This window comes from Pelodiscus sinensis, unplaced genomic scaffold, assembly GCF_049634645.1.
Source record: "Pelodiscus sinensis isolate JC-2024 unplaced genomic scaffold, ASM4963464v1 ctg56, whole genome shotgun sequence".
Lineage (NCBI taxonomy): Eukaryota > Metazoa > Chordata > Testudines > Trionychidae > Pelodiscus > Pelodiscus sinensis.
The window spans coordinates 154,091-177,972 of NW_027465934.1; the positions used below are offsets into that span (position 1 = coordinate 154,091).

General features: G+C 64.4%; 2 protein-coding genes across 13 annotated transcripts in view; both read left to right on the top strand.

The window, feature by feature from the left end:
• PPIP5K1 (diphosphoinositol pentakisphosphate kinase 1) overlaps positions 1-20,443 on the top strand; it is a 131,219-nt gene extending 110,776 nt beyond the window's left edge. For 11 of the 12 annotated variants that reach the window (XM_075916965.1, XM_075916967.1, XM_075916964.1 and 8 more), the window contains 3 exons: positions 6,685-6,822; positions 7,162-7,272; positions 18,651-20,443. In XM_075916965.1, coding sequence (XP_075773080.1) covers positions 6,685-6,822; positions 7,162-7,272; positions 18,651-19,201 — 800 coding nt within the window. In that variant the 3' untranslated portion in view covers positions 19,202-20,443. Of the gene's footprint in view, positions 1-6,684; positions 6,823-7,161; positions 7,273-18,650 lie in introns of those variants that run through there. The other variant, XM_075916975.1, reaches the window with a different exon arrangement.
• The window catches only part of LOC102458593 (ras GTPase-activating-like protein IQGAP1), a 564,033-nt gene continuing 540,662 nt past the window's right edge, over positions 512-23,882 (top strand). The window contains exon 1 of the mRNA XM_075916962.1: positions 512-516. The gene's annotated coding sequence lies outside the window, so the exon portion shown is untranslated. The remainder of the gene's footprint in view (positions 517-23,882) is intronic.

The following is a 23,882-nucleotide window of genomic DNA, read 5'->3' on the forward strand; positions in this document are numbered from 1 at the left end:
CAGCGCTTGCTCATGTGCATTCCCCAGTGGGGTGCGTGCTGCCCTGTGCAGACTGTCCCCTGGCGGCCCATGGAGTGGCACCTCTGTGGTGTGATAGCCGGGCTGCCGCGTGCTCCCCCTCCTCACTGGGGATGAGCCCGTGATGGGGCACGCGACTGCTTTGCTCCACTACCCACTGTAGCCGCCTTCATTTTGACTCTTCCTTGTTTTGTGTAGCTGGATCCCTGCTCTTGTAGGACACGGCTAGGCAACGGGGGGGGGGGTTCTGGCCCCCTTTGGGACTTTGCCTGGGTCGGGGCATGCCCCAGTCTCGGCATTCAAATCTTGTGACCCCCGCAGATACCTGTGCCAGTCAGTGCCCTACACGGGAGTTGTTCGTGCTGCCTGGGCAGAGCTCTCATCAGCAACAGCTTCAGGAGTGGAACATTTGGCTCCGTGCCCTCCTGCTGGAGCCAGCCCTGACTCCGGCGCCGGTGCACTCACCCGACATGGCGCCAAGCACCGACGCCTCAGACCACTGTGCTCCTTTGGAGCTGTCTGCCTACACCCGAAGAGGATGGTGCGGGTCCCTTTGCTGCAGCCCCCTAAGCAACAGGATTAAGTCTGTGGGCGAGCCCCACGTGGACCCACATCAGGCAGCTCTCGGCCCCCTCTGGTTCACAGGTCCAGCTCGTAGAGTGGAGCAGCCGGACAGGAGCGGGACCCTTAGCCACGCCAGAGGGTCTGCTAGTGGCACAAGACACATTGGCTGCCGGTGCCAGCCCCCCTTGAATCCCTGTCCCAGTGGCAATGGACTCAGTCAAGGGAGGAGTGGGCACCCCGCTCTGGCACGCAGCCGCCAGGAGTCAGATCGGGGTAAGCGAGCCCCGCTACCCCCCTCCGCTGGGCAGAGTCCCACGGCACGCGCCACTCACCCTGACCAGGATCTCCTAAGTCCACGGGCCCATCTGAGCAACCGTCCGTACGGGCGCACACGGGCACCGCGCCTGCTCGCACAGTGCGTGGCGTGGATCACCGGCCACAGCGGTTCCAGGAGGAGCCTGGTCCCCGGTGTCAGCCTCCAGGACACGAGCCTAGAGCTGACCCTGACGTGCCTACACAGACCTCGATGCTGTAACTGCTGCTCATACACCGGCGTTGCAGCCGCCTAGGGCGCTCAGACTGCGCCAGACTAGCCCTTTCCAGTGGGGCCTACCATGGCTGGCGGGCACCGTGTTCACCGCCCCTCCCGCGTTGCCTGCTTGGCGGCTGGGGCCTGGAGAGACCTTCTGCTTCTCTCCGCCCCGCAAGGGTCCCTCGGCGGAGCAGACGCCTCCGGCCCCGCAAAGCAAGGAGCGAGCCCCGGGACCAATGGAGGCACTGGGCCTCCTCGGCGTCGTTCCCAGGCGAAGCCATTGCAGCAGCCCTGCAGGAGGTCAGCAGGGGGCCAGTGACAGGCAGTGGAGAGCTCTGCCCCACGGCACCGGCTGGCTGTGGTCCCTGAAGCACAGTGGCAACCCCCCCGTGCCGGCCAAGGGCCGGAAGTGCCACCTTCCTGCCAGCTCCTCCGTGGTGGAAGCAGAAACCACCGGGAACCAACCTGCAGTGACCCTTAAAATCGAGACTCTAGGACACCAGACTTGCAGACGAAAACTTGATTCCTGCCCCGTTCCAGCTGAGTGGCAAACCCCAGAACCCTGCTGAGGCAGCCCGATGCGCCCGTGTTGCAGACTGTGCCTATATCCAAGCGACCGCTAGGAGGGAGGAGAACACGGCCCGCCCGGAGGAGACCTGGTGGCAAACCCCAGAACCCTGCTGAGGCAGCCCGATGCGCCGGTGTTGCAGACTGTGCCTATATCCAAGCGACCGCCAGGAGAGAGGAGAACACGGCCCGCCCGGAGGAGACCTGGTGGCAAACCCCAGAACCCTGCTGAGGCAGCCCGATGCGCCCGTGTTGCAGACTGTGCCTATATCCAAGCGACCGCCAGGAGGGAGGAGAACACGGCCCGCCCGGAGGAGACCTGGTGGCAAACCCCAGAACCCTGCTGAGGCAGCCCGATGCGCCCGTGTTGCAGACTGTGCCTATATCCAAGCGACCGCCAGGAGGGAGGAGAACACGGCCCGCCCGGAGGAGACCTGGTGGCAAACCCCAGAACCCTGCTGAGGCAGCCCGATGCGCCCGTGTTGCAGACTGTGCCTATATCCAAGCGACCGCCAGGAGGGAGGAGAACACGGCCCGCCCCGAGGAGACCTGGTGGCAAACCCCAGAACCCTGCTGAGGCAGCCCGATGCGCCCGTGTTGCAGACTGTGCCTATATCCAAGCGACCGCCAGGAGAGAGGAGAACACGGCCCGCCCGGAGGAGACCTGGTGGCAAACCCCAGAACCCTGCTGAGGCAGCCCGATGCGCCCGTGTTGCAGACTGTGCCTATATCCAAGCGACCGCCAGGAGAGAGGAGAACACGGCCCGCCCGGAGGAGACCTGGTGGCAAACCCCAGAACCCTGCTGAGGCAGCCCGATGCGCCCGTGTTGCAGACTGTGCCTATATCCAAGCGACCGCCAGGAGAGAGGAGAACACGGCCCGCCCGGAGGAGACCTGGTGGCAAACCCCAGAACCCTGCTGAGGCAGCCCGATGCGCCCGTGTTGCAGACTGTGCCTATATCCAAGCGACCGCCAGGAGGGAGGAGAACACGGCCCGCCCCGAGGAGACCTGGTGGCAAACCCCAGAACCCTGCTGAGGCAGCCCGATGCGCCCGTGTTGCAGACTGTGCCTATATCCAAGCGACCGCCAGGAGGGAGGAGAACACAGCCCGCCCGGAGGAGACCTGGTGGCAAACCCCAGAACCCTGCTGAGGCAGCCCGATGCGCCCGTGTTGCAGACTGTGCCTATATCCAAGCGACCGCCAGGAGGGAGGAGAACACGGCCCGCCCGGAGGAGACCTGGTGGCAAACCCCAGAACCCTGCTGAGGCAGCCCGATGCGCCCGTGTTGCAGACTGTGCCTATATCCAAGCGACCGCCAGGAGGGAGGACACGGCCCGCCCCGAGGAGACCTGGTGGCAAACCCCAGAACCCTGCTGAGGCAGCCCGATGCGCCCGTGTTGCAGACTGTGCCTATATCCAAGCGACCGCCAGGAGGGAGGAGAACACGGCCCGCCCGGAGGAGACCTGGTGGCAAACCCCAGAACCCTGCTGAGGCAGCCCGATGCGCCCGTGTTGCAGACTGTGCCTATATCCAAGCGACCGCCAGGAGGGAGGAGAACACGGCCCGCCCCGAGGAGACCTGGTGGCAAACCCCAGAACCCTGCTGAGGCAGCCCGATGCGCCCGTGTTGCAGACTGTGCCTATATCCAAGCGACCGCCAGGAGGGAGGAGAACACGGCCCGCCCCGAGGAGACCTGGTGGCAAACCCCAGAACCCTGCTGAGGCAGCCCGATGCGCCCGTGTTGCAGACTGTGCCTATATCCAAGCAACCGCCAGGAGGGAGGAGAACACGGCCCGCCCGGAGGAGACCTGGTGGCAAACCCCAGAACCCTGCTGAGGCAGCCCGATGCGCCGGTGTTGCAGACTGTGCCTATATCCAAGCGACCGCCAGGAGGGAGGAGAACACGGCCCGCCCGGAGGAGACCTGGTGGCAAACCCCAGAACCCTGCTGAGGCAGCCCGATGCGCCCATGTTGCAGACTGTGCCTATATCCAAGCGACCGCCAGGAGGGAGGAGAACACGGCCCGCCCGGAGGAGACCTGGTGGCAAACCCCAGAACCCTGCTGAGGCAGCCCGATGCGCCGGTGTTGCAGACTGTGCCTATATCCAAGCGACCGCCAGGAGGGAGGAGAACACGGCCCGCCCGGAGGAGACCTGGTGGCAAACCCCAGAACCCTGCTGAGGCAGCCCGATGCGCCCGTGTTGCAGACTGTGCCTATATCCAAGCGACCGCCAGGAGGGAGGAGAACACGGCCCGCCCGGAGGAGACCTGGTGGCAAACCCCAGAACCCTGCTGAGGCAGCCCGATGCGCCCGTGTTGCAGACTGTGCCTATATCCAAGCGACCGCCAGGAGGGAGGAGAACACGGCCCGCCCCGAGGAGACCTGGTGGCAAACCCCAGAACCCTGCTGAGGCAGCCCGATGCGCCCATGTTGCAGACTGTGCCTATATCCAAGCGACCGCCAGGAGGGAGGAGAACACGGCCCGCCCCGAGGAGACCTGGTGGCAAACCCCAGAACCCTGCTGAGGCAGCCCGATGCGCCCATGTTGCAGACTGTGCCTATATCCAAGCGACCGCCAGGAGGGAGGAGAACACGGCCCGCCCGGAGGAGACCTGGTGGCAAACCCCAGAACCCTGCTGAGGCAGCCCGATGCGCCCGTGTTGCAGACTGTGCCTATATCCAAGCGACCGCCAGGAGGGAGGAGAACACGGCCCGCCCCGAGGAGACCTGGTGGCAAACCCCAGAACCCTGCTGAGGCAGCCCGATGCGCCGGTGTTGCAGACTGTGCCTATATCCAAGCGACCGCCAGGAGAGAGGAGAACACGGCCCGCCCCGAGGAGACCTGGTGGCAAACCCCAGAACCCTGCTGAGGCAGCCCGATGCGCCGGTGTTGCAGATGGTGCCTATATCCAAGCGACCGCCAGGAGGGAGGAGAACACGGCCCGCCCCGAGGAGACCTGGTGGCAAACCCCAGAACCCTGCTGAGGCAGCCCAATGCGCCCGTGTTGCAGACTGTGCCTATATCCAAGCGACCGCCAGGAGGGAGGAGAACACGGCCCGCCCCGAGGAGACCTGGTGGCAAACCCCAGAACCCTGCTGAGGCAGCCCGATGCGCCCGTGTTGCAGACTGTGCCTATATCCAAGCGACCGCCAGGAGGGAGGAGAACACGGCCCGCCCCGAGGAGACCTGGTGGCAAACCCCAGAACCCTGCTGAGGCAGCCCGATGCGCCCGTGTTGCAGACTGTGCCTATATCCAAGCGACCGCCAGGAGGGAGGAGAACACGGCCCGCCCCGAGGAGACCTGGTGGCAAACCCCAGAACCCTGCTGAGGCAGCCCGATGCGCCCGTGTTGCAGACTGTGCCTATATCCAAGCGACCGCCAGGAGGGAGGAGAACACGGCCCGCCCGGAGGAGACCTGGTGGCAAACCCCAGAACCCTGCTGAGGCAGCCCGATGCGCCCGTGTTGCAGACTGTGCCTATATCCAAGCGACCGCCAGGAGGGAGGAGAACACGGCCCGCCCCGAGGAGACCTGGTGGCAAACCCCAGAACCCTGCTGAGGCAGCCCGATGCGCCCGTGTTGCAGACTGTGCCTATATCCAAGCGACCGCCAGGAGGGAGGAGAACACGGCCCACCCCGAGGAGACCTGGTGGCAAACCCCCAGGGCCTCAGCAGTGTCACCGCACAGCGCCCCAGGGTTTCCTGCCTGGCCTCTGTGGTGCGTTGGTACGCCCCAGTCTTCCTCCCCGAGTCCCCCAGCGGCCCTTTGGGGTACTCCCCAGTTCCTGGTTGCTTGGGAGCGCTCTGCCTTCCCCCTCCCCGTCTGTGCGTCCCCTGCCTGGGCCTGGAGGCGGTGGGGCCGTGGAGATTGCTGCAGCACCGAAGGGCTCTCCAGCTTGCCCCGGCATGGGCCTGCACAGAGGCCCCCTCAGGCCGTCCCCGTTCCTGGGGAGCGACGTTTCTGTCCCTCCAGTCCAGGTGCTGTCCGGCTTGTCCTCCCTCCGGGAAACGCAGCTGCCGGCGCGCCATTGCTCCAGCTACACTGGCCAGCACCTGAGCCGTTAGCCCCTGGGCGTGTCTCCTCTCAGCGCTGTGCTCTGCCACGGCTCTGGCCTTGTGGTGCAGGAGTGCCCGGGCCCGAGGCGCCTCCCGCGCTGGCGGTAGCCCGGGTCTGGTATTTACAAGCCGCTGCTGCCGAAACCCTCCAGCTTCTCGCCGGCCCTCCTCTGACTCACTGCACATTGGAACAAACAGCCGCTGGCGCTTCCTCTTCCCAGCGCTGCGAGAGCTCGTGGGCCCGGTCAGTCTCAGGGCTCGCCCGCCCTCGGGAGCGTTGGGGGGCGGGCCCCGGCGGTGGCATCGCCACGTGACGCGACTGGCCCAGGTGTTGGAATCGCAGCCGCGCCCACGGGAGACGAGGGCCCAGGCCTCCGCCCTAGGCGCTGGTCGGCACGTGTGCAGAGCGGGAGTGAAGCCGAGCTGCCTGCAGGGTTGGGAGGGGCTGTGGAGGAGGACAAAGGGCCCAGTCCCTCAGCGTCAGAGAGCAGGCGGGGGGGGAATGGGCAGCACGGGGGCGGGGGACATGGAGGCAGGAGCGCCTGGAAGGGCGTCCCCGCCTTCTTCCTCGGTTCTGTCCCGTCAGTCTCCTCTCTGTCTCAGAGCGCACAGGGGCTGGGGCGCGCCCTGTCTCCTGCCGCAGTGGGGGACCCCTGCTGGGTAGGAGAGCCCAGGGAGCGAGTGCCTTGGACAGGGGCAGGTGGCTACTTGGCTCCCGTGTGTGAGGGGAACCCGGCCGGCCTGGCAGGTCTGTGGGGAAATGGCTGCTGCTTGGCGTTCCCGGCTGGGGGGAGGGCGACGTGGCTCAGACTGAAGGCACCAGAAGAGCCAAGCGGATGGCAGCAGTTCCTCAAAGGGCCACGAAGCAGCCTGCACTCCCCTCTGCCCCGTGACCGTCCCCCTGGCCCTGCTGTACTGATTGGCTGCCTGGGTTTCTTGCAGGCTTTGAAGGCTGCTCCATGGTTCCCACCATTTACCCACTGGAGACGCTGCACAACTCCCTCTCGTTGCGGCAGGTCAATGAGTTCCTGACGTTCGTGTGCAGAACTTACAGCAACTCGCACTCACGAGCATCCATCGGTACTGGGGGGCTGGCTGGGGGGGAGGAGACCGGGAGCAGTGCCAGAGCCGTGGGGGGCAGGGGAGCTGGCCACGCCCCTGGGAAGCCCTTCCAGCCTCTGGGCTCCGTGGCCAGTGGAGGGGCATTGAAGAGGGCCAGACCCCTAGCCAACTGCAGGGAGGGGTTCCAGGCCTGCTGCTCTAGCGAGGGAGGCGGGCGCCTGCATGTGTCGGCCAAACGGCATCGGAGCGCGAGCAGAATGGCAGTGGGGGTGCGGCGCCTGGGTCCCAGCGTAGGGGGGCCCTGCCGGGTGTTTCCCGCTCCGGGGGTTAATCCGAGTGGCTGTTCTCTCTCCCAAGCTGTCTTCGATTCCATGGGCGGAAGCCAGATGCCTGGTGACCCCTTCCTGCCGCAGAGGATCCTCTCGTCCTCCCTGCCACTGCGCCCGCGCCCGGACAAGCCCCCGTGGTGTGAGTGTTCGCGTCCCGGCGGGGCTGGGCGGCTTTCGGGGCTCGGCCCTGTGGTGGGGGAGGGGCCCGCCGAGTGGAGGGAGCCTGCCTGGCCCCCCACAGGTGTTCCCGGCTCCAGCGCGCGAGCGGCCAAGCCCCCCGGGACACTGCCTGGCCCCCCACAGGTGTTCCCGGCTCCAGCGCGCGAGCGGCCAAGCCCCCAGAGACACTGCCTGGCCCCCCACAGGTGTTCCCGGCTCCAGCGCGCGAGCGGCCAAGCCCCCAGAGACACTGCCTGGCCCCCCACAGGTGTTCCCGGCTCCAGCGCGCGAGCGGCCAAGCCCCCCGGGACACTGCCTGGCCCCCCACAGGTGTTCCCGGCTCCAGCGCGCGAGCGGCCAAGCCCCCAGAGACACTGCCTGGCCCCCCACAGGTGTTCCCCGCTCCAGTGTGCAGTGGCTCCGAGCCGGGAGGCAGAGACCCCTTCTTCCCATGCCCCAGCGCCCGCTGCCCTCTCCGCGCAGCCCCATGGACTTCTGGGCCTGGGACTAGCCCAGGTGCAGGGACAGCAGAAGTCTGCAGCCAGTGCCCGCGGTTGCAAGGGCGGCCGAGGCCAGGGTGCTCCCTCCGCTCTGTGCGAGGCAGCGAGGGGCAGAGCGTCTCCCCTGCACTGGGGAGCAAGGCTCATCTCCCCTCTGGCCCCTGGGCCAGGTTCCCCCCGGGAGGCGGCATTTCAGACCTTGGCGGGGTGTCAGCCCCCTTCCCTGAGGCAGGATGGCAACACGAAGCCCGTCCTCCCACCGGCTCCTGTCTTCGTTCCAGCCCGCCTCCCGCTCCCCAGCTTGTGTGCGCACAGACCCTGCTCCTCGGGCCTGGGGCCGGCCGGAGCTGTTGGCTGTGGTGTGACGCGAAGGCTGGAATCGCAGCGCCCCAGCTCTACCTCCGGGCTGGGAGCCCACAGGGTGGGGGTGAGGGAGGCCACTCTGGTGAGCAGGGGCTGACCCAGCAGCCATGCTCGCTTCTGTGGCCTCAGGCCTCCCGCGTGGAAAAACCCTCCCAGGCGCGCTGATGTGGGCGGGCTGACAGGCCCCTCCCTCCTCAGCCACCTCGGCCCGCCTCAGGGCAGCGGGGCGGGTGAGCGCTCGGGCAGCAGCAAGCGGGCCGAGCCTCGCCGAGCCTCGCTGTGCCGGGGGGCTGTGCGCGCCCAATGGGAGACCCTCCTCCAGGCAAGGCCCAGGCGGGCTGCGCGCCCCCGTCCCTCGGGCGTGTGGCTGCCTCGGCGTGCGGAGCAGGCCGTTCAGGGCAGTCAGCGTGCTCAAGCCCACTCCCCAGTTTCTCCCAGGCACCGTCTCAGAGGCAGGGCCCCCCGCTTACCCGCTGAGCACGGCGCTGGGGCTGGAGCCGGCCACGCTTGCTAATGGAGCCCTGGGGCCGTTAGGAGCATCGGAAACAAAACTGTCCCTCTGTCTCCGAGCCGTTAACCAGCTGCTCCCTGCCTGGTGAGGCCTGCTCCCTCCAGATCCTTGTGCTCTGCAGGCCACGGGGCTGCGACCCTCCTTCACCACCCCTCTTCTCCTGGTCTTGTAGGCACAGGACCCAGCCAAAAAAACCCCAAGCGCTCGCTGACGTGGCTCCCAGCTGAGAAGCAGGAGAACCCACGTTCCCCTTGCACCCCCAAGCCTAGGGGGGCCCAGGCTAGCAGGTGCTGTGTGCTCCAGTCCCGCAGTAGGCGAGGGTTCCTCAGTGCTAAGGGGGGGTCGGAAGTTCTCCACCGCCCTGCTCTAGGGCCAGGCTGAACGTCTGAGCTGTTCTCTTCTCCCTGCCCCGCTCTGCGCTCCCTGGCTGCACCCTGCCTCTCCCCCCCTGCTGGCTCTGCGCTCCCTGGCTGCACCCCCCTCCCCGGGTCTGAGCTCCCTGGCTCCACCCTGCCATCACTCGCTGCCGGACTTAAATGTATACTCCAAATTAAAAAACATAGTAGCAGGACTAAAAAAGAGCCACCGGGGCTTAATAACCATGTAAAAGAAGCAGTGAGAGAGAAACATCTTTTAAAAAGTGGAAGTCAGACCCTAGCGAGGTAAATAGAAAAGAGCACAAACACTGCCAGATGAAGTGTAAATATGTAATAAGAAAAGCAAAAAGGAGCATGAAGAACAGCCAGCCGCAAGCTCCAAAGGTAAGAACAAAATGTTTAAGTACATCAGAAGCAGGAAGCCAGATACGAAAGGACACTTGGGGTACGTCTAAACTACATGGCTGCCATGGAGATTTGTTGTTTTGGCAAAGGCAAATGAAGCCGCGATTTAAATGTAAACCTCTTATCCCATGGCCATGGAATTTACACAAGAGCCTTTGGTGAGGGACCTTGTCAAAGGCTTCCTGGAAATCCAAGTGCACCTCATCCCACGAGGAATAACGGGGCTGCCGACAAAGGGCTTTGATGTCGGCAGGGGAGCGTCCAGACTAGCACGCTGAGCAGACAAACCGCTGATCAGCTGTTTGTCGGCTCAGCGCGGCAGCCATGTAAATGTAAATGAAGCTGCGATCATTTAAATCGCGGCTTCATTTGCCTTTGCCTATGTGTCTAATCTACATGCCTTAAAGACGGTAAAGTCAGTGCAGAGAAACTAAATGAATTTGTTGCTTCAGTCTTCACTGCTGAGGATGTTTGGGAGATTCCCAAACCTGACCTGTTCTTTGTAGGTGACAAATCTGAGGACTTATCACAGATTGAAGTGTCATGAGAGGAGGTTTTGAAATTAATTAATAAACTTAACAGTGACAAGTCACCAGGACCAGAAGGCATTCACCCAAGGGTTCTGAAAGAACTCAATGTGAAATTGCAGAACTATTAATTATGGTTTGTAACCGATCCTTTAAATCAGCTTCTGTACCCAAGGACTGGAGGGTAGCTAATGTAACGCCAATATTTAAAAAGAGCTCTAGAGGCGATCCTGGCAATTACAGACCAGTAAGTCTAATTAGTAGAAACAATAGTAAAGAATGAAATTGTCAGACACATAGAAGAACAGAATTTGTTGGGCAAAAGTCACCAGGGTTTCTGTAAAGGGAAATCCTGTCTTACTGATCTGTTAGAGTTCTTTGAAGGGGTCAACAAACGTGGCCAAGGGGGATCCAGTGGATGCAGGGCACTTGGATTTCCAGAAAGCCTTTGACAAGGTCCCTCACCAAAGGCTCTTGTGTAAATTCCATGGCCATGGGATAAGAGGGAAGGTCCTTTCTTGGACTGAGAACTGGTTAGAAGACAGGAAACAAAGGGTAGGAATAAATGGTACGTTTTCAGAATGGAGAGGGGTCACTAGGCGTGTTCCCCAGGTTCAGTCCTAGGCCCAATCCTATTCTACATATTGATAAATGATCTGGAGAAAGGGCTAATCGGTGAGGTGGCAAAGTTTGCAGACGACACTAAATTGCTCAAGAGAGTTAAGACCAAAGCAGACTGTGAAGAGCTTCCAAAAGATCTCACCAAACTAAGTGACCGAGCAACAATATGGCAAATGAAATGTAAAGTGGAGAAATGTAAAGTAATGCACATGGGGGTTATTTTTTCCAACTATACATATAATATGAATAGCTGTTTAGCTACAACTAATCAGGAAAGCACTCTGGGCGTCATCGTGATATTCTCTGAAGATGTCCACGCAGTGTGCAGCAGCAGCAGTCAAAAAAGCAAACAGGCTGTCAGGAATCATTAAAAAAGGGATAGAGAATATCTTATTGCCTTTATATAAATCTATGGTACGCCTACATCTGGAATACTGTGTACAGATGGGGTCTCCTCACCTCAAAAAAGATACACTGGCATTAGAAAAGGTTCAGAGAAGGGCAACTAAAATGCTGAGGGGTTTGGAATAGGTCAAATATATGGAGAGATTAAAGAGACTGGGACTTTTCAGCTTGGAAAAGAGACGAAGGGGAGATATGATAGAGGTATAATAAAACCATGAGTAGTGTGGAGAATGTGAATAAGGAAAAGTTAATTACTTGTTCCCATAATATAAGAACTAGGGGCCACCAAATGAAATTAATGGGCAGCAGGTTTAAAACAAATAAAAGGAAGTTCTTCACACAGCGCATAGTCATCTGTGGAACTCCTTGCCTGAGGAGGTTGTGAAGGCTAGGACTAGAACAGGGTTTAAAAGAGAACTAGATAACCTCCACGAATTTAAGTCCATAAAAGGCTATTAGCCAGGATGGGTAAGGAACGGTGTCCCTGGCCTCTGTCAGAGGGTGGAGATGGATGGCAGGAGAGAGATGGTTTGATCATTTCCTGTTTGATTCCCTCCCTCCGGGGCACCTGACATTGGCCACTGTCTGCAGACAGGACACTGGGCTCCATGGCCTTAGGTCTGACCCCGTCTGGCCGCTCTTATGTATCTCTGCCACCCCACTGGCTCTGCGCTCCCTGGCTGCACCCTGCTGTCACTCGCTGCCAGATTCCCCCCCGGCTCTGCGCTCCCTGTGTACACCCTGCCGGATCTCTCCCCCCCCCCGCTCTGCGCTCCCTGTGTACCCCCTGCCGGATCTCTCCCCCCCCCCACTCTGCGCTCCCTGTGTACCCCCTGCCGGATCTCTCCCCCCCCCCCGCTCTGCGCTCCCTGTGTACCCCCTGCCGGATCTCTCCCCCCCCCCACTCTGCGCTCCCTGTGTACCCCCTGCCGGATCTCTCCCCCCCCCCGCTCTGCGCTCCCTGTGTACCCCCTGCCGGATCTCTCCCCCCCCCGCTCTGCGCTCCCTGTGTACCCCCTGCCGGATCTCTCCCCCCCCCGCTCTGCGCTCCCTGTGTACCCCCTGCCGGATCTCTCCCCCCCCCCCCGCTCTGCGCTCCCTGTGTACACCCTGCCGGATCTCTCCCCCCCCCGCTCTGCGCTCCCTGTGTACCGCCTGCCGGATCTCTCCCCCCCCCCCCGCTCTGCGCTCCCTGTGTACCCCCTGCCGGATCTCTCCCCCCCCCCGCTCTGCGCTCCCTGTGTACACCCTGCCGGATCTCTCCCCCCCCGCTCTGCGCTCCCTGTGTACCCCCTGCCGGATCTCTCCCCCCCCCGCTCTGCGCTCCCTGTGTACACCCTGCCGGATCTCTCCCCCCCCCGCTCTGCGCTCCCTGTGTACACCCTGCCGGATCTCTCCCCCCCCCGCTCTGCGCTCCCTGTGTACCCCCTGCCGGATCTCTCCCCCCCCCCACTCTGCGCTCCCTGTGTACACCCTGCCGGATCTCTCCCCCCCCCGCTCTGCGCTCCCTGTGTACACCCTGCCGGATCTCTCCCCCCCCCACTCTGCACTCCCTGTGTACACCCTGCCGGATCTCTCCCCCCCCCCGCTCTGCGCTCCCTGTGTACCCCCTGCTGGATCTCTCTCTCCTCCTCCCCCCCGGCTCTGCGCTCCCTGTGTACCCCCTGCCGGATCTCTCCCCCCCCCGCTCTGCGCTCCCTGTGTACACCCTGCCGGATCTCTCCCCCCCCCGCTCTGCGCTCCCTGTGTACACCCTGCCGGATCTCTCCCCCCCCCGCTCTGCGCTCCCTGTGTACACCCTGCCGGATCTCTCCCCCCCCCCGCTCTGCGCTCCCTGTGTACACCCTGCCGGATCTCTCCCCCCCCGCTCTGCGCTCCCTGTGTACCCCCTGCCGGATCTCTCCCCCCCCCGCTCTGCGCTCCCTGTGTACACCCTGCCGGATCTCTCCCCCCCCCGCTCTGCGCTCCCTGTGTACACCCTGCCGGATCTCTCCCCCCCCCCGCTCTGCGCTCCCTGTGTACCCCCTGCCGGATCTCTCCCCCCCCCCACTCTGCGCTCCCTGTGTACACCCTGCCGGATCTCTCCCCCCCCCGCTCTGCGCTCCCTGTGTACACCCTGCCGGATCTCTCCCCCCCCCCCACTCTGCACTCCCTGTGTACACCCTGCCGGATCTCTCCCCCCCCCCGCTCTGCGCTCCCTGTGTACCCCCTGCTGGATCTCTCTCTCCTCCTCCCCCCCGGCTCTGCGCTCCCTGTGTACACCCTGCCGGATCTCTCCCCCCCCCCCCCGCTCTGCGCTCCCTGTGTACCCCCTGCCGGATCTCTCCCCCCCCCACTCTGCGCTCCCTGTGTACACCCTGCCGGATCTCTCCCCCCCCCCCCCGCTCTGCGCTCCCTGTGTACACCCTGCCGGATCTCTCCCCCCCCCGCTCTGCGCTCCCTGTGTACACCCTGCCGGATCTCTCCCCCCCCCCCGCTCTGCGCTCCCTGTGTACCCCCTGCCGGATCTCTCCCCCCCCCGCTCTGCGCTCCCTGTGTACACCCTGCCGGATCTCTCCCCCCCCCGGCTCTGCGCTCCCTGTGTACCCCCTGCCGGATCTCTCTCTCCTCCTCCCCCCCGGCTCTGCGCTCCCTGTGTACACCCTGCCGGATCTCTCCCCCCTCCTCCCCCCCGGCTCTGCGCTCCCTGTGTACACCCTGCCGGATCTCTCCCCCCCCCGCTCTGCGCTCCCTGTGTACACCCTGCCGGATCACTCCCCCCCCCCGCTCTGCGCTCCCTGTGTACCCCCTGCCGGATCTCTCCCCCCCGCCCACTCTGCGCTCCCTGTGTACACCCTGCCGGATCTCTCCCCCCCCCGCTCTGCGCTCCCTGTGTACACCCTGCCGGATCTCTCCCCCCCCCGCTCTGCGCTCCCTGTGTACACCCTGCCGGATCTCTCCCCCCCCCCGCTCTGCGCTCCCTGTGTACCCCCTGCCGGATCTCTCCCCCCCCCCGCTCTGCGCTCCCTGTGTACACCCTGCCGGATCTCTCCCCCCCCCCCCACTCTGCGCTCCCTGTGTACACCCTGCCGGATCTCTCCCCCCCCCGGCTCTGCGCTCCCTGTGTACCCCCTGCCAGATCTCTCTCTCCTCCTCCCCCCCTGCTCTGCACTCTCTGTGTACCCCCTGCCGGATCTCTCCCCCCCCCGCTCTGCGCTCCCTGTGTACACCCTGCCGGATCTCTCCCCCCCGGCTCTGCGCTCCCTGTGTACACCCTGCCGGATCTCTCCCCCCCCCGCTCTCCGTTCCCTGTGTACCCCCTGCCGGATCTCTCCCCCCCCCGGCTCTGCGCTCCCTGTGTACACCCTGCCGGATCTCTCCCCCACCCCGGCTCTGCGCTCTCTGTGTACCCCCTGCCGGATCTCTCCCCCCCCCCCGCTCTGCGCTCCCTGTGTACCCCCTGCCGGATCTCTCCCCCCCCCACTCTGCGCTCCCTGTGTACACCCTGCCGGATCTCTCCCCCCCCCCGGCTCTGCGCTCCCTGTGTACACCCTGCTGGATCTCTCCCCCACCCCGGCTCTGCGCTCCCTGTGTACACCCTGCCGGATCTCTCCCCCCCCCCGCTCTGCGCTCCCTGTGTACACCCTGCCGGATCTCTCCCCCCCCCCCCGGCTCTGCGCTCCTTGTGTACCCCCTGCCGTCACTTGCTGCCGGATCTCTGGCGCCTCTCCAGGCAGGGATTGTTGGTTGGCCCTGCACTGCCCCTGTGATGTGAGCAGCGAAGAGCAGGCTGCCTGTTCCCTCACCCCCGTGGCTCAGCAAACCGCTCCGAGTCTCTCCTGCAGCATCTCCCTGCAGGCTTTTCTATGGCACAGCAGCCCAGCCAGCCGAAGGCGAAGTCCCAGCCGTGCTCACTGGGAGGCAGCTCCGTGGCTGGGGGCTAGTGCTCAGCTTTCCAGCCCGACTCCCTTGGGCCCCGGGCCAGGCATCGGACAGCCCACGGGAGCCATTGTCCACCAAAGCAGCCGTGGGCGTTGGGGGCTCTGGACCCGACAGCCCAGAGCAGGGCAGGTGGGACCCTGCCCATGGCCGCGGAGGGTAAGTCCACAGGGCCGCGGGCCGCACAGAGGGGCCGTCAGTCTCCTCCCAAGCCAAGCAGGGCTCGGACGCACTTGGTGGCTTCGGAGCCAGGCTCGGCAGCGGGCCCAGGCCTCCCCGAGGGCCCTGCAGAACATCTGTGCCCTCAGGTGCTACAGCGGCCAACCCATCAGAAACGGTGCCAAAGGAAAGAGATGGGCCAAAGCCCCACAGGAGAGTCCTGGCCCCCTCCCCATCGAGAGGCCCCTGGCTCCCTGCTCCCCGCCAGGCTCGTCCATCCAGCCTCTGTGGGTGGCAAGCCAGTTGCTTCCCGCAGCATCCCCCCGGTGGCTCCTGGGCCCCCAGCCGCTGAGACGGGCCGCACAAGAGCACGCACTTGAACAAGCCTGTCTCAGCCCTGCCCGAGCGCTTGGCTGCTGCCTGGCAGCGATGGGGCTGTTCCTGCTGGACTCATCATATCACTGAGCCGCCTCCCCCCGTCCTGCTCTCCTGGGGTCCCAGCCCCCAGCAGCGCCAATAGCAGCTCCGCTCTGAGAGGTGCAGCTACAGGGCCTCAACAGCCAGGAGCACAGACCTCCAAAGGGTCCAAGCCCCCGCCAGCGTCTCCCTCTGCATGAAGCTTTACCCAGAGAACGCTCCCGTGGGCACTGGCGATGAACGGGAGGGACGCCCAGCTGTTTGCATGGCTCTGGTCTTCAGCACCAGTGTTTGCACTGAGTGTGCGGCGCAGGGGGTGAGTGAGTGTGAGCGAAAGCAGACAGATCAAAGCACAGCACTCCTCTCAAACAAGCAGGCCAGCTAAGCTGAGTACACTGAGACCCTATTTCTCTCCCAAGTCCTTAGTCCAGGTAAAACCCTTCAAGTCAGAGCAGATCTTTTCTCTGGCCTGGATCGAACAGTTTCTTGTGTAGCCTGTTAGTCCTGGTCTACACTAGGACCTTAGTCTGAAATAACCCCCCAAGTTCAAATGAGTAAACAGTGCATCCACACTACCACGCCCAGGCAGCTGAATTGAACACGGGACTCAGGATAGAGACTAAGATGGAGAATATCTTATTGTCTCTAAAAAGCCACCGTACACCTCCATCTTGAATACTCCGTCGCGGCGTGGTAGCTTCCTCCCAAAAACGATAGATTGGCATGGGAAAAGTTAAAAAAAGGGCAACAAAAATGATGAGGGTTTGGATCGGGTCTCATATGAAGAGAGATTAAAAAGACTTGGACTTTTCATCTTAGAAAAGAGGAGACTGAGGGGGGATATGACAGGTCTATAGACTCATGACTGGGGTGAAGAAAATGAGAGGGTTAGTTACCTGTTCCCATAACATAGGAACTAGGGGTCACTCAATGAAATGAATAGGTAGCAGGTTTAAACAAACCAAAGTTTTTCTTCGTGCAGTGTATAATCAACCTGTGGAACTCCTCGCCAGAGAATGCTGCGAAGACCAGGAATTTAACAGGGTTGAAAAAAGAGCTAGATCAATTCATGGAGGTTAGGTCCATCAATGGCTATTAGCCAGGAAGGGGAGGCATGGTGGCCCTGGCCTCTGTCCGAGGCTGGGAATGGGTGACGGGAGGGATCATGTGCTGATTCCCTGTTCTGTTCCCTCCCTCTGGGGCACCTGGCGCTGGCCACTGTGGGCTGACAGGACCCCGGGCTGGAGGGGCCGTTGGTCTGGCTGCTCTGATGTTCTTATGACTAATACTCTTCCTGAACTTGTCACTTCTGAGTAACGTTAGTGGAGACGCCCTGGGGCCACTAATTCGAACTAACTGGCGCCCTGGGGCCTCCTCGGCTCTCCGGAGCACTTCCTGGGGGTGAGTGCGCGGCGCACGGCCACAGGAACGGAGCCTGGGGCTTCCCCGCGCCGAGGACAGGCCAGTGGGACGTGTTAGATCGCCAAGTCTTACATCGAATTTAGTCATTTCCAAATCCTCTCCTAGTGCAGACGTGGCCGTGGGGCGGCCCCCGCTCGCTCCCCCAGGGGCGAATCCTTCCCAGGGAAAAATACCACATTCAAGATGGATTCCAGCCCCAGGCGGTGTCTCATGCCCTGGAGTGGGGCTGTGTAACTGGGGACCCACTGGGGGTCCCACTCCCACCCAGCCAGAGCAGCCCCTGCCCGCGACACGCCAGATCCCACACACTGGGCACAAGGCAGGTCGTCTGGGACAGGCACTGGGAGCAGTTTCCCTGGCCTCTGCCCAGCCACCTCATGCCTGGTGCCTCTCCCGCTGCAGTGTCCCCAAGAGCTCCAGGGCGACGTGCTGCGCCCCCCGGCCTCCCAGCCAGCCCAGGAGGCAGAGGCACTGCCTACTGCTGTAGCCCTAGTCCCCAGAGCCGCCCGATGGGTGGGGCTGGCCCAGGGAGGCAGGGTGGGAAGGTTCCTCCCAGCGGTGCTGTGGTGGCGCGTCATGCTGTGCCCCCGGTGCTTATCAGTAAGGCCTTGTCAGAGCCTCCCGGCGTAGGGCAGCACGTCCCCCCGCGGCCCGCACGGCACCACCGGCCCCGCGCCCGCCAGCGCGTCCCCCCGCGGCCCGCACGGCACCACCGGCCCCGCGCCCGCCAGCGCGTCCCCCCGCGGACCGCACGGCACCACCGGCCCTGCACCCGGGAACGTGTTCCCCCGCGGCCCGCATGGCACCACCAGCCGCATACCTGACAGTGTGTCTGCCCACGGACTGCATGGCCCGCCAGCCCCGCGCCCGGGAAAGCGTCCGCCCGCAGACCGCACAGCCCCCCCACTAGCCCCGTGCCTGGGAACGCGGCCACCCGCAGACCGCACAGCCCCCCCACTAGCCCCGTGCCTGGGAACGCGGCCGCCCGCAGACCGCACGGCCCCGTGCCTGGGAACGCGGCCGCCCGCAGACCGCACGGCCCCGTGCCTGGGAACGCGGCCGCCCGCAGACCGCACGGCCCCGTGCCTGGGAACGCGGCCGCCCGCAGACCGCACGGCCCCGTGCCTGGGAACGCGGCCGCCCGCAGACCGCACGGCCCCGTGCCTGGGAACGCGGCCGCCCGCAGACCGCACGGCCCCGTGCCTGGGAACGCGGCCGCCCGCAGACCGCACGGCCCCGTGCCTGGGAACGCGGCCGCCCGCAGACCGCACGGCCCCGTGCCTGGGAACGCGGCCGCCCGCAGACCGCACGGCCCCGTGCCTGGGAACGCGGCCGCCCGCAGACCGCATGACCCGCCAGCCCCGCTCCGGGCAGCGCGTCCCCCGCATGGTGCCCAGGGCGAGCCCCACGCGCTTTGCCAGCGTGAGCGTGTACAGACCTGGCAAGTGGCTCGCAGCCAGGTAAAAATCCTCCCGCTTGGCGGGCTCAGGGCCGAGCCACAGAAATTCCAGCGCTCTGCAGTGACCGGGCGCTTGGTGTCTCAGACCCCCCTTGTGCCCCAGGCTTGTTCAGCGTGCGAGGGGCTGGGCGCTTCTCATGCTGACACCGCTGTGCCTGACTGCTGCTAGCCAGGTCTCCCAGGAGCGGTCAGCACCGGGCTGGCCAGCACACCGGCCGGCTGAGGGGTCCAGCCGGGCCCTGACTCAGTCTGACGCTCTGGCCTTGCTTTGCAGACAGCAGTGGCCCGTCCAGTACCGTCTCCAGTGCTGGCCCGTCCTCCCCGACCTCGACGGAGAACTCTGCTCGTTTCGGCTTCCCGGACAGACCCTCCATGAGTCCCCAGATCAGTGAGGCGCAACAGCCCGTGCGGGCCCCTGGACAGAGCGAGCTGGAGCCCTTGGGGGAGGCCAGGCCCCTGCTTGAAAGCCCCCCAGGGGCGGTGCCAGAGCCGAGCAATGAGGCACCCGCTGAGGAGGCACGAGGCAAGGCCAGGACACCTGAGAACGAGGCGGGTGGGGGGACACAGGAGCTGGGGCGGAAGTGGTCGCAGCCAGGGGCCGAGGGGCCAAGGGGAGGGATGTTAGCGCCAGATGGGATCAGGCCCCCAGGGCCAGGGGAGCGGACTGAGGCGGCGCAGCCGGAGGAGTTGCTGGCGACGGAGGGCAAGGAGCCGGCCCTGGAGGAAGCTATCTCAGATCAGCACCCGTCCCCTCTCCCCTCCCGGGCCCAGCAGCCAGCCAGTCAGCAGAGGGCTGAGGCCGAGCAGCAGGAGCTACAGAACTAGCCTCTCGGTGGCCAGCCGGCCGGGAGAGTCCGTCTCTGGCTGCAGGTTGGCTCCAAGCCGGGCCTGTGTCTTGCACAATGTTTCTAGCCACCCGCTCAGCCCGCGGGGCAGCCCTGGTGCTCAGAGCGCCGTGGCACGTCCTGGCCCAGCCCCCGGCTGGCCCATGGATCACGCCGGGGCCAGGGCAAGGTCTGTGGCCACCCAGCAAGGGGGACATGCTGCTGCCTTCCCTAAAGGGGACATGGCCCTGGGTGAGCTGGGGCTGCCCCTCTCCACGGTGTGGGAGCTGGGTCCATGCTGTCGGTGGACTGAGGCCAAAGGAGACGCCTGCTGCTGCTGCTGCTGCTGCTGCTGTCAGGCCGCTGGCACCATGCCGAGGGGCCCAGGGCCTGGCAGGCAGGGCCCTGAGAGACCACAAAAGCCGAGCTCGGCCCGCGGGCGCCAGCTGGGCACCGAGGCTCAGGGTTCGGCTGCAGCACCCCTGGACGCAGGAGACGGCCAGAGGCCCTGGGGTGCACGTGCAGGGCGCTGAGGGCGCTAGGAGCCAAGACATCCAGCCTCAGGCGCAGCGCAAGCTGGTTCCGAAATGGCTTTTCTGTGCCTGAGTGATGCTGGGCCCCCCAGCCCCCAGCCCCCTCCCTTTCAGGGCCCTGCTGCCCGGCCCAGCCGGCCTGCGCCATGTGCTGCGTCTTGGGACTGCCTGTGGGGATGGTCAGGGTCCCCTCCAGAGGCTCGTCCGATTCAGGGAGGACAGGCAGGCCCGGGGGGCTTTACTGGGACACTGCAGGGTCATGTTGGGGGCTGCTTTCAGCAGCTGCCTCGTGTGTGGTCCCTTTGGGCTGGGTCCCTGCGGGGAGGGGCAGGGAGAACACAGACGGGTCTTCCTAGTCCCCAAGGGGTGACTGAGGTTTGGACTTGAGCCCCGCGGGCACACAACGTGCACCTGCTTTTGGAGCTGCTCAGGGGCTGCGTGTGCGCCAGTGAGAAGGCGAGAGTGTAAGAGCCCAGCTAGTTCATATATTTCTGTAACCGCGGGTCCAGCACGGGCCCAGCGCCATGGACACTACAGGGCTCCTGCCTGCGGCGCCTGGCGGGCTGTGAGGTCACGTCCACAAAGCAAGTCTGCCGGAGCAAGCAGCAGGCTCCTGTGCCCTGGCCCTGCCTGCGGCGTGCGGGGGCTGTGTTCTTTGGGCCGGCTGTACCTCGAGGTCTGTGTGCTGTCAGTAAACGTGCTACACTCTGCTCTGGCTGGCCTCCATCTCTCGCCCTGCTGCAGGGAAATCTGGGCTCGCAGCGGCCCTCGGGCCCTGCCATGGGGCTGGGGACCGCCGGCCCGTGGCGCCTGTAGAGCTGCCGGCGGGCTTACGCTGCCCCCACCCACACAGGGCAGCCACGGGGGAGCTGGGCAGGCTCAAGTACCCTGCCCCTGGGGTGGCACAGGGCTTGCTGGGGGGCTGCGCCGAGGGAGAGGTGCCAGCCCTTGGGGCCGTGGCCAGGCCAGCGCTGAGCCTGACCCAGCGAGCTGGCGGGGATGTGCTGCAGCCCAGGGCCCAGTCTAAGATGCTTTGGGACAGATGCCTCAGCCAGCGCCCAGCCTGCCACTGTTACTGCAGCAACCAGCCTGTCCTGGCAGCAGCTGTTCCTTGTGGCTTTCCTGCTGCCTGTTGCTGGCCGGGCAAGCGGGGCGCCCTGCAGCTCACGGCCAGAGCAGCTGGGCCTGCGGGGCCTGGGCACTGCAGCGCTACCTGGCCAAGCTGCACCAGGAGCCGCCCCCCCCACAGGAGGGGGCTGGCTCAGCCTGGCCAGGGCAGTAAAGGGCCAATCCCCAGGCACTGCTGGTCAGGCTCTTGCCCTGGAGCTGCACAGGGGCAGCAGCCCAAAGGTGCCTGGGTCGGCATGGCAGAGCGGGCCTGCCCCCCCTGCAGCCCCATGGCCCAGCTCCGCCCAGGCAGGCTGCTCTCCAGGGAAAGTGCTCAGCGTGTCCTGAACATCCCAGGCGGGGGCTGCGTCCCTGCATCATCACGCGCCTGCAGGCTGGGGGCACTGTCTCCAGGCAGGGCTGCCCACAAAGCAGGTGCTGGCCTGGGCGAAGCAGGCAGCCTGGCACAGCAGCTGTGACTGGCATGAGGTGCATTGCCCAGCGTAGCCGTGGCTGTTCTCCCAGTAACTGGCCTCCCCCAGGAAGTACTGAGGTGTGGCAGCCCCGCGCCAGCCTGGCCTCCTGGCACAGACAAGGGTGCAGCAGCTGGGGAGGGCACAAAGGCCTGAAATCCGTCTGGCAGGAAAGTGGGCCCAGTGTAACAAATGTGCTGACGGTTCAGCCGCCAGCCAGTGGCTCCATTGGGCCTTTGCGCCGCAGATGAGCTGGGTCGTCGGTGGGGCCAGGGTGCGACTCCCAGAGGCTGCGGTGAGGCCACGTGCGCTGCCGCTTGGAGAACAAGCAGGACATGGTGCCGCAGTAGGAAGGCAGCCGGCTTGGGCCCTCTTGGTTGCTTTCTGATGGCGAACGGCACCAGGAACATGGTTGCGCCCCCGTTCAAGGACCAAGTGTATTTCTTTTCCTTCCCACTGCCACCTGTGCCACGAAAGGGCAGCGCTCAGGGCCCGCAAAGGCCAGGGCTGGAGTAGGACAGTGCACGTGCTGCAAGCGTCCTGGCTTGTTCCTGTGCCCAGCACGTCTCCCCATTGCAGTGTTAGCTGGGGACCCTGGGCTCTGTGGCCTTGCAGGGGCAGCGGGCAGGGGGCTGGCCCAGTCCCGTCTCTTACTCAGGGGAACGGGGCAGGGGATGGTGAATAGCCCTTTAAAGAAGCTCTGGCGAGGGGAGCCCACGGGGCTGCCAGCCCTGTTCAGAGGGGCCTAGCCCCACCCACTCTGACACGTGTGCAGCTCCGTGGCAGGCTGGTACCCCCATGTCAAGGGGGGGTCTAAGGCTGCATCTCGCACTGAGAAAGCAACATCAAGCCCTAGGCAGCCAAGCCCTGTCTGCAGACGGCTGAGCGCCGAGCCAGTCCCCGTGCCCCTCCCCATCTCTTGTGTTCTGCCAGGGCGGTAAAGGCCCTTTTAAGCCTCTGAGCTGTGAGGTGGCCCCATGGTGCCAGACTGGAAATACAGCCCTGCTGAGCCAGCCGTGGGCCGCTATGGGCTGCCTGGTCAGCATGGCCGTGCTGGGGAGGCAGGGCACAGCCACTGCGCTAAGAGCAGCCATTGTTCCCCAGCGGCTGCCGGCTGCTCCGTGACGGAGCACGCGCCAGGGAGACGGCCCAGTGCCAGCCTCCAGCAGAGCCTTTGTGTCAGGCCAAAGGGAAAACAACCTCCCAGCGCGCCCTGCTTGGGCCCGGAGAGCCGGGCAGGTGCTGGCGGATTCAGTAGGAATGGCTGGCAGGCTGCACAGAGCAGGGGCTGGGCCCCAGCCAGAGCCAGGCCAGCCTGGGACAGGGCTCAGCTGAGCAACCAGGGCCTGCCGTGGAAGCCTGCTGTGCAGGAGACCCAACATCTGCCTGGCTGGGCTCTGGGGCTGGTGGGAGCTCCCCCCCCCCCGGCCTGTCTCAGTGTGGCTCTTCAGACACTGCTGCCCCACACACACACTATCCAGTTGCGGGGGCTGGCTGATACGGGTTCTCAGGGCCACTTCCTGTCACTCGGCTTTTGGACTCATGGGAGGCACTGGGGTTGGCTGCGCTGAGGCAGCCTTAGCCCCAGACTCTATGCCAGGCACCCTGATGCAGGGGGCTGATGTCTCTGCCCAGGCCGCTTGTTCCTCCTGGCTAGAAAAGCAAGTGGCTCCAAGGCGTGCCGGAGACCCTGTGCGCTTGCCTCCTACACAATGAGCCACGTCCGCGGCAGATGAACTTCTGAAAGCTGGGTCAGACCCCAACGTGCAGCTCGGTATCATGGGTCCGGATGGGCTGGCTAGGAGGTGGGGGGGCTGTTACTTGACCACCGTCAGGCACCAGATTTTTGGTCATACAGCTGTCCGGGTAGGACATACGGCTGTTGGTGTTTTGCTATTGCAGAGGCGCTGGAGAACTGCTTTCAAAATGCCTGCGTACCAACGTTTCACCTCTGAACCCAGCAGAGGGGCGGCATGAGTTTGGGAGGAAGGGGAAACTGATGGGCAGTTGGGTTGAGGCGTTTATTGCTGGGACTTTAGGTTGGTGGAAGAGCAGAGCATTCATCTAGCCCCAGTGCCCAAAGATGGAGGCCCAGGCACCTGCTAAGACAGCAAGTCCTTTGTCAGGAGTCCAGCCGTGCAGGACCAGTGCTCACCCCAACAAAGACAAGCAGTCCTTAGGGACAAGGCTGGGACTAGCTGCAATGACGTATGCGCCATTAGGCCAGGGCTGGGGCACTTACGGCCTCGGCATACTGGTGGGGGCTGTTTGGGGGGGTTGGGTTTTTTTTTTTGCTTACTTGCATGCAGCCTCCCCCAACTGATTTTTCTGAGGCTCACTTGCCCCCCCCCCGTTTCCCTCCCCCACTCATAGGCCTTGCTCTCCCCCACCAAAGCTAGAATCCTGTTTTGAACTAAGAGGCCACAGGCGAGGTGAAAAATGTCGTTCCAGGAAGAGAGGGGCCAGGGAAGAGCCAGCAGGTTCACACAGGCACCAGCATGCCAAAGGGCACCAAAGCCAAGAGCCTTACAGCTCATTTTGGCATCTGTCTTCCAGGGTCCTCAGCAGG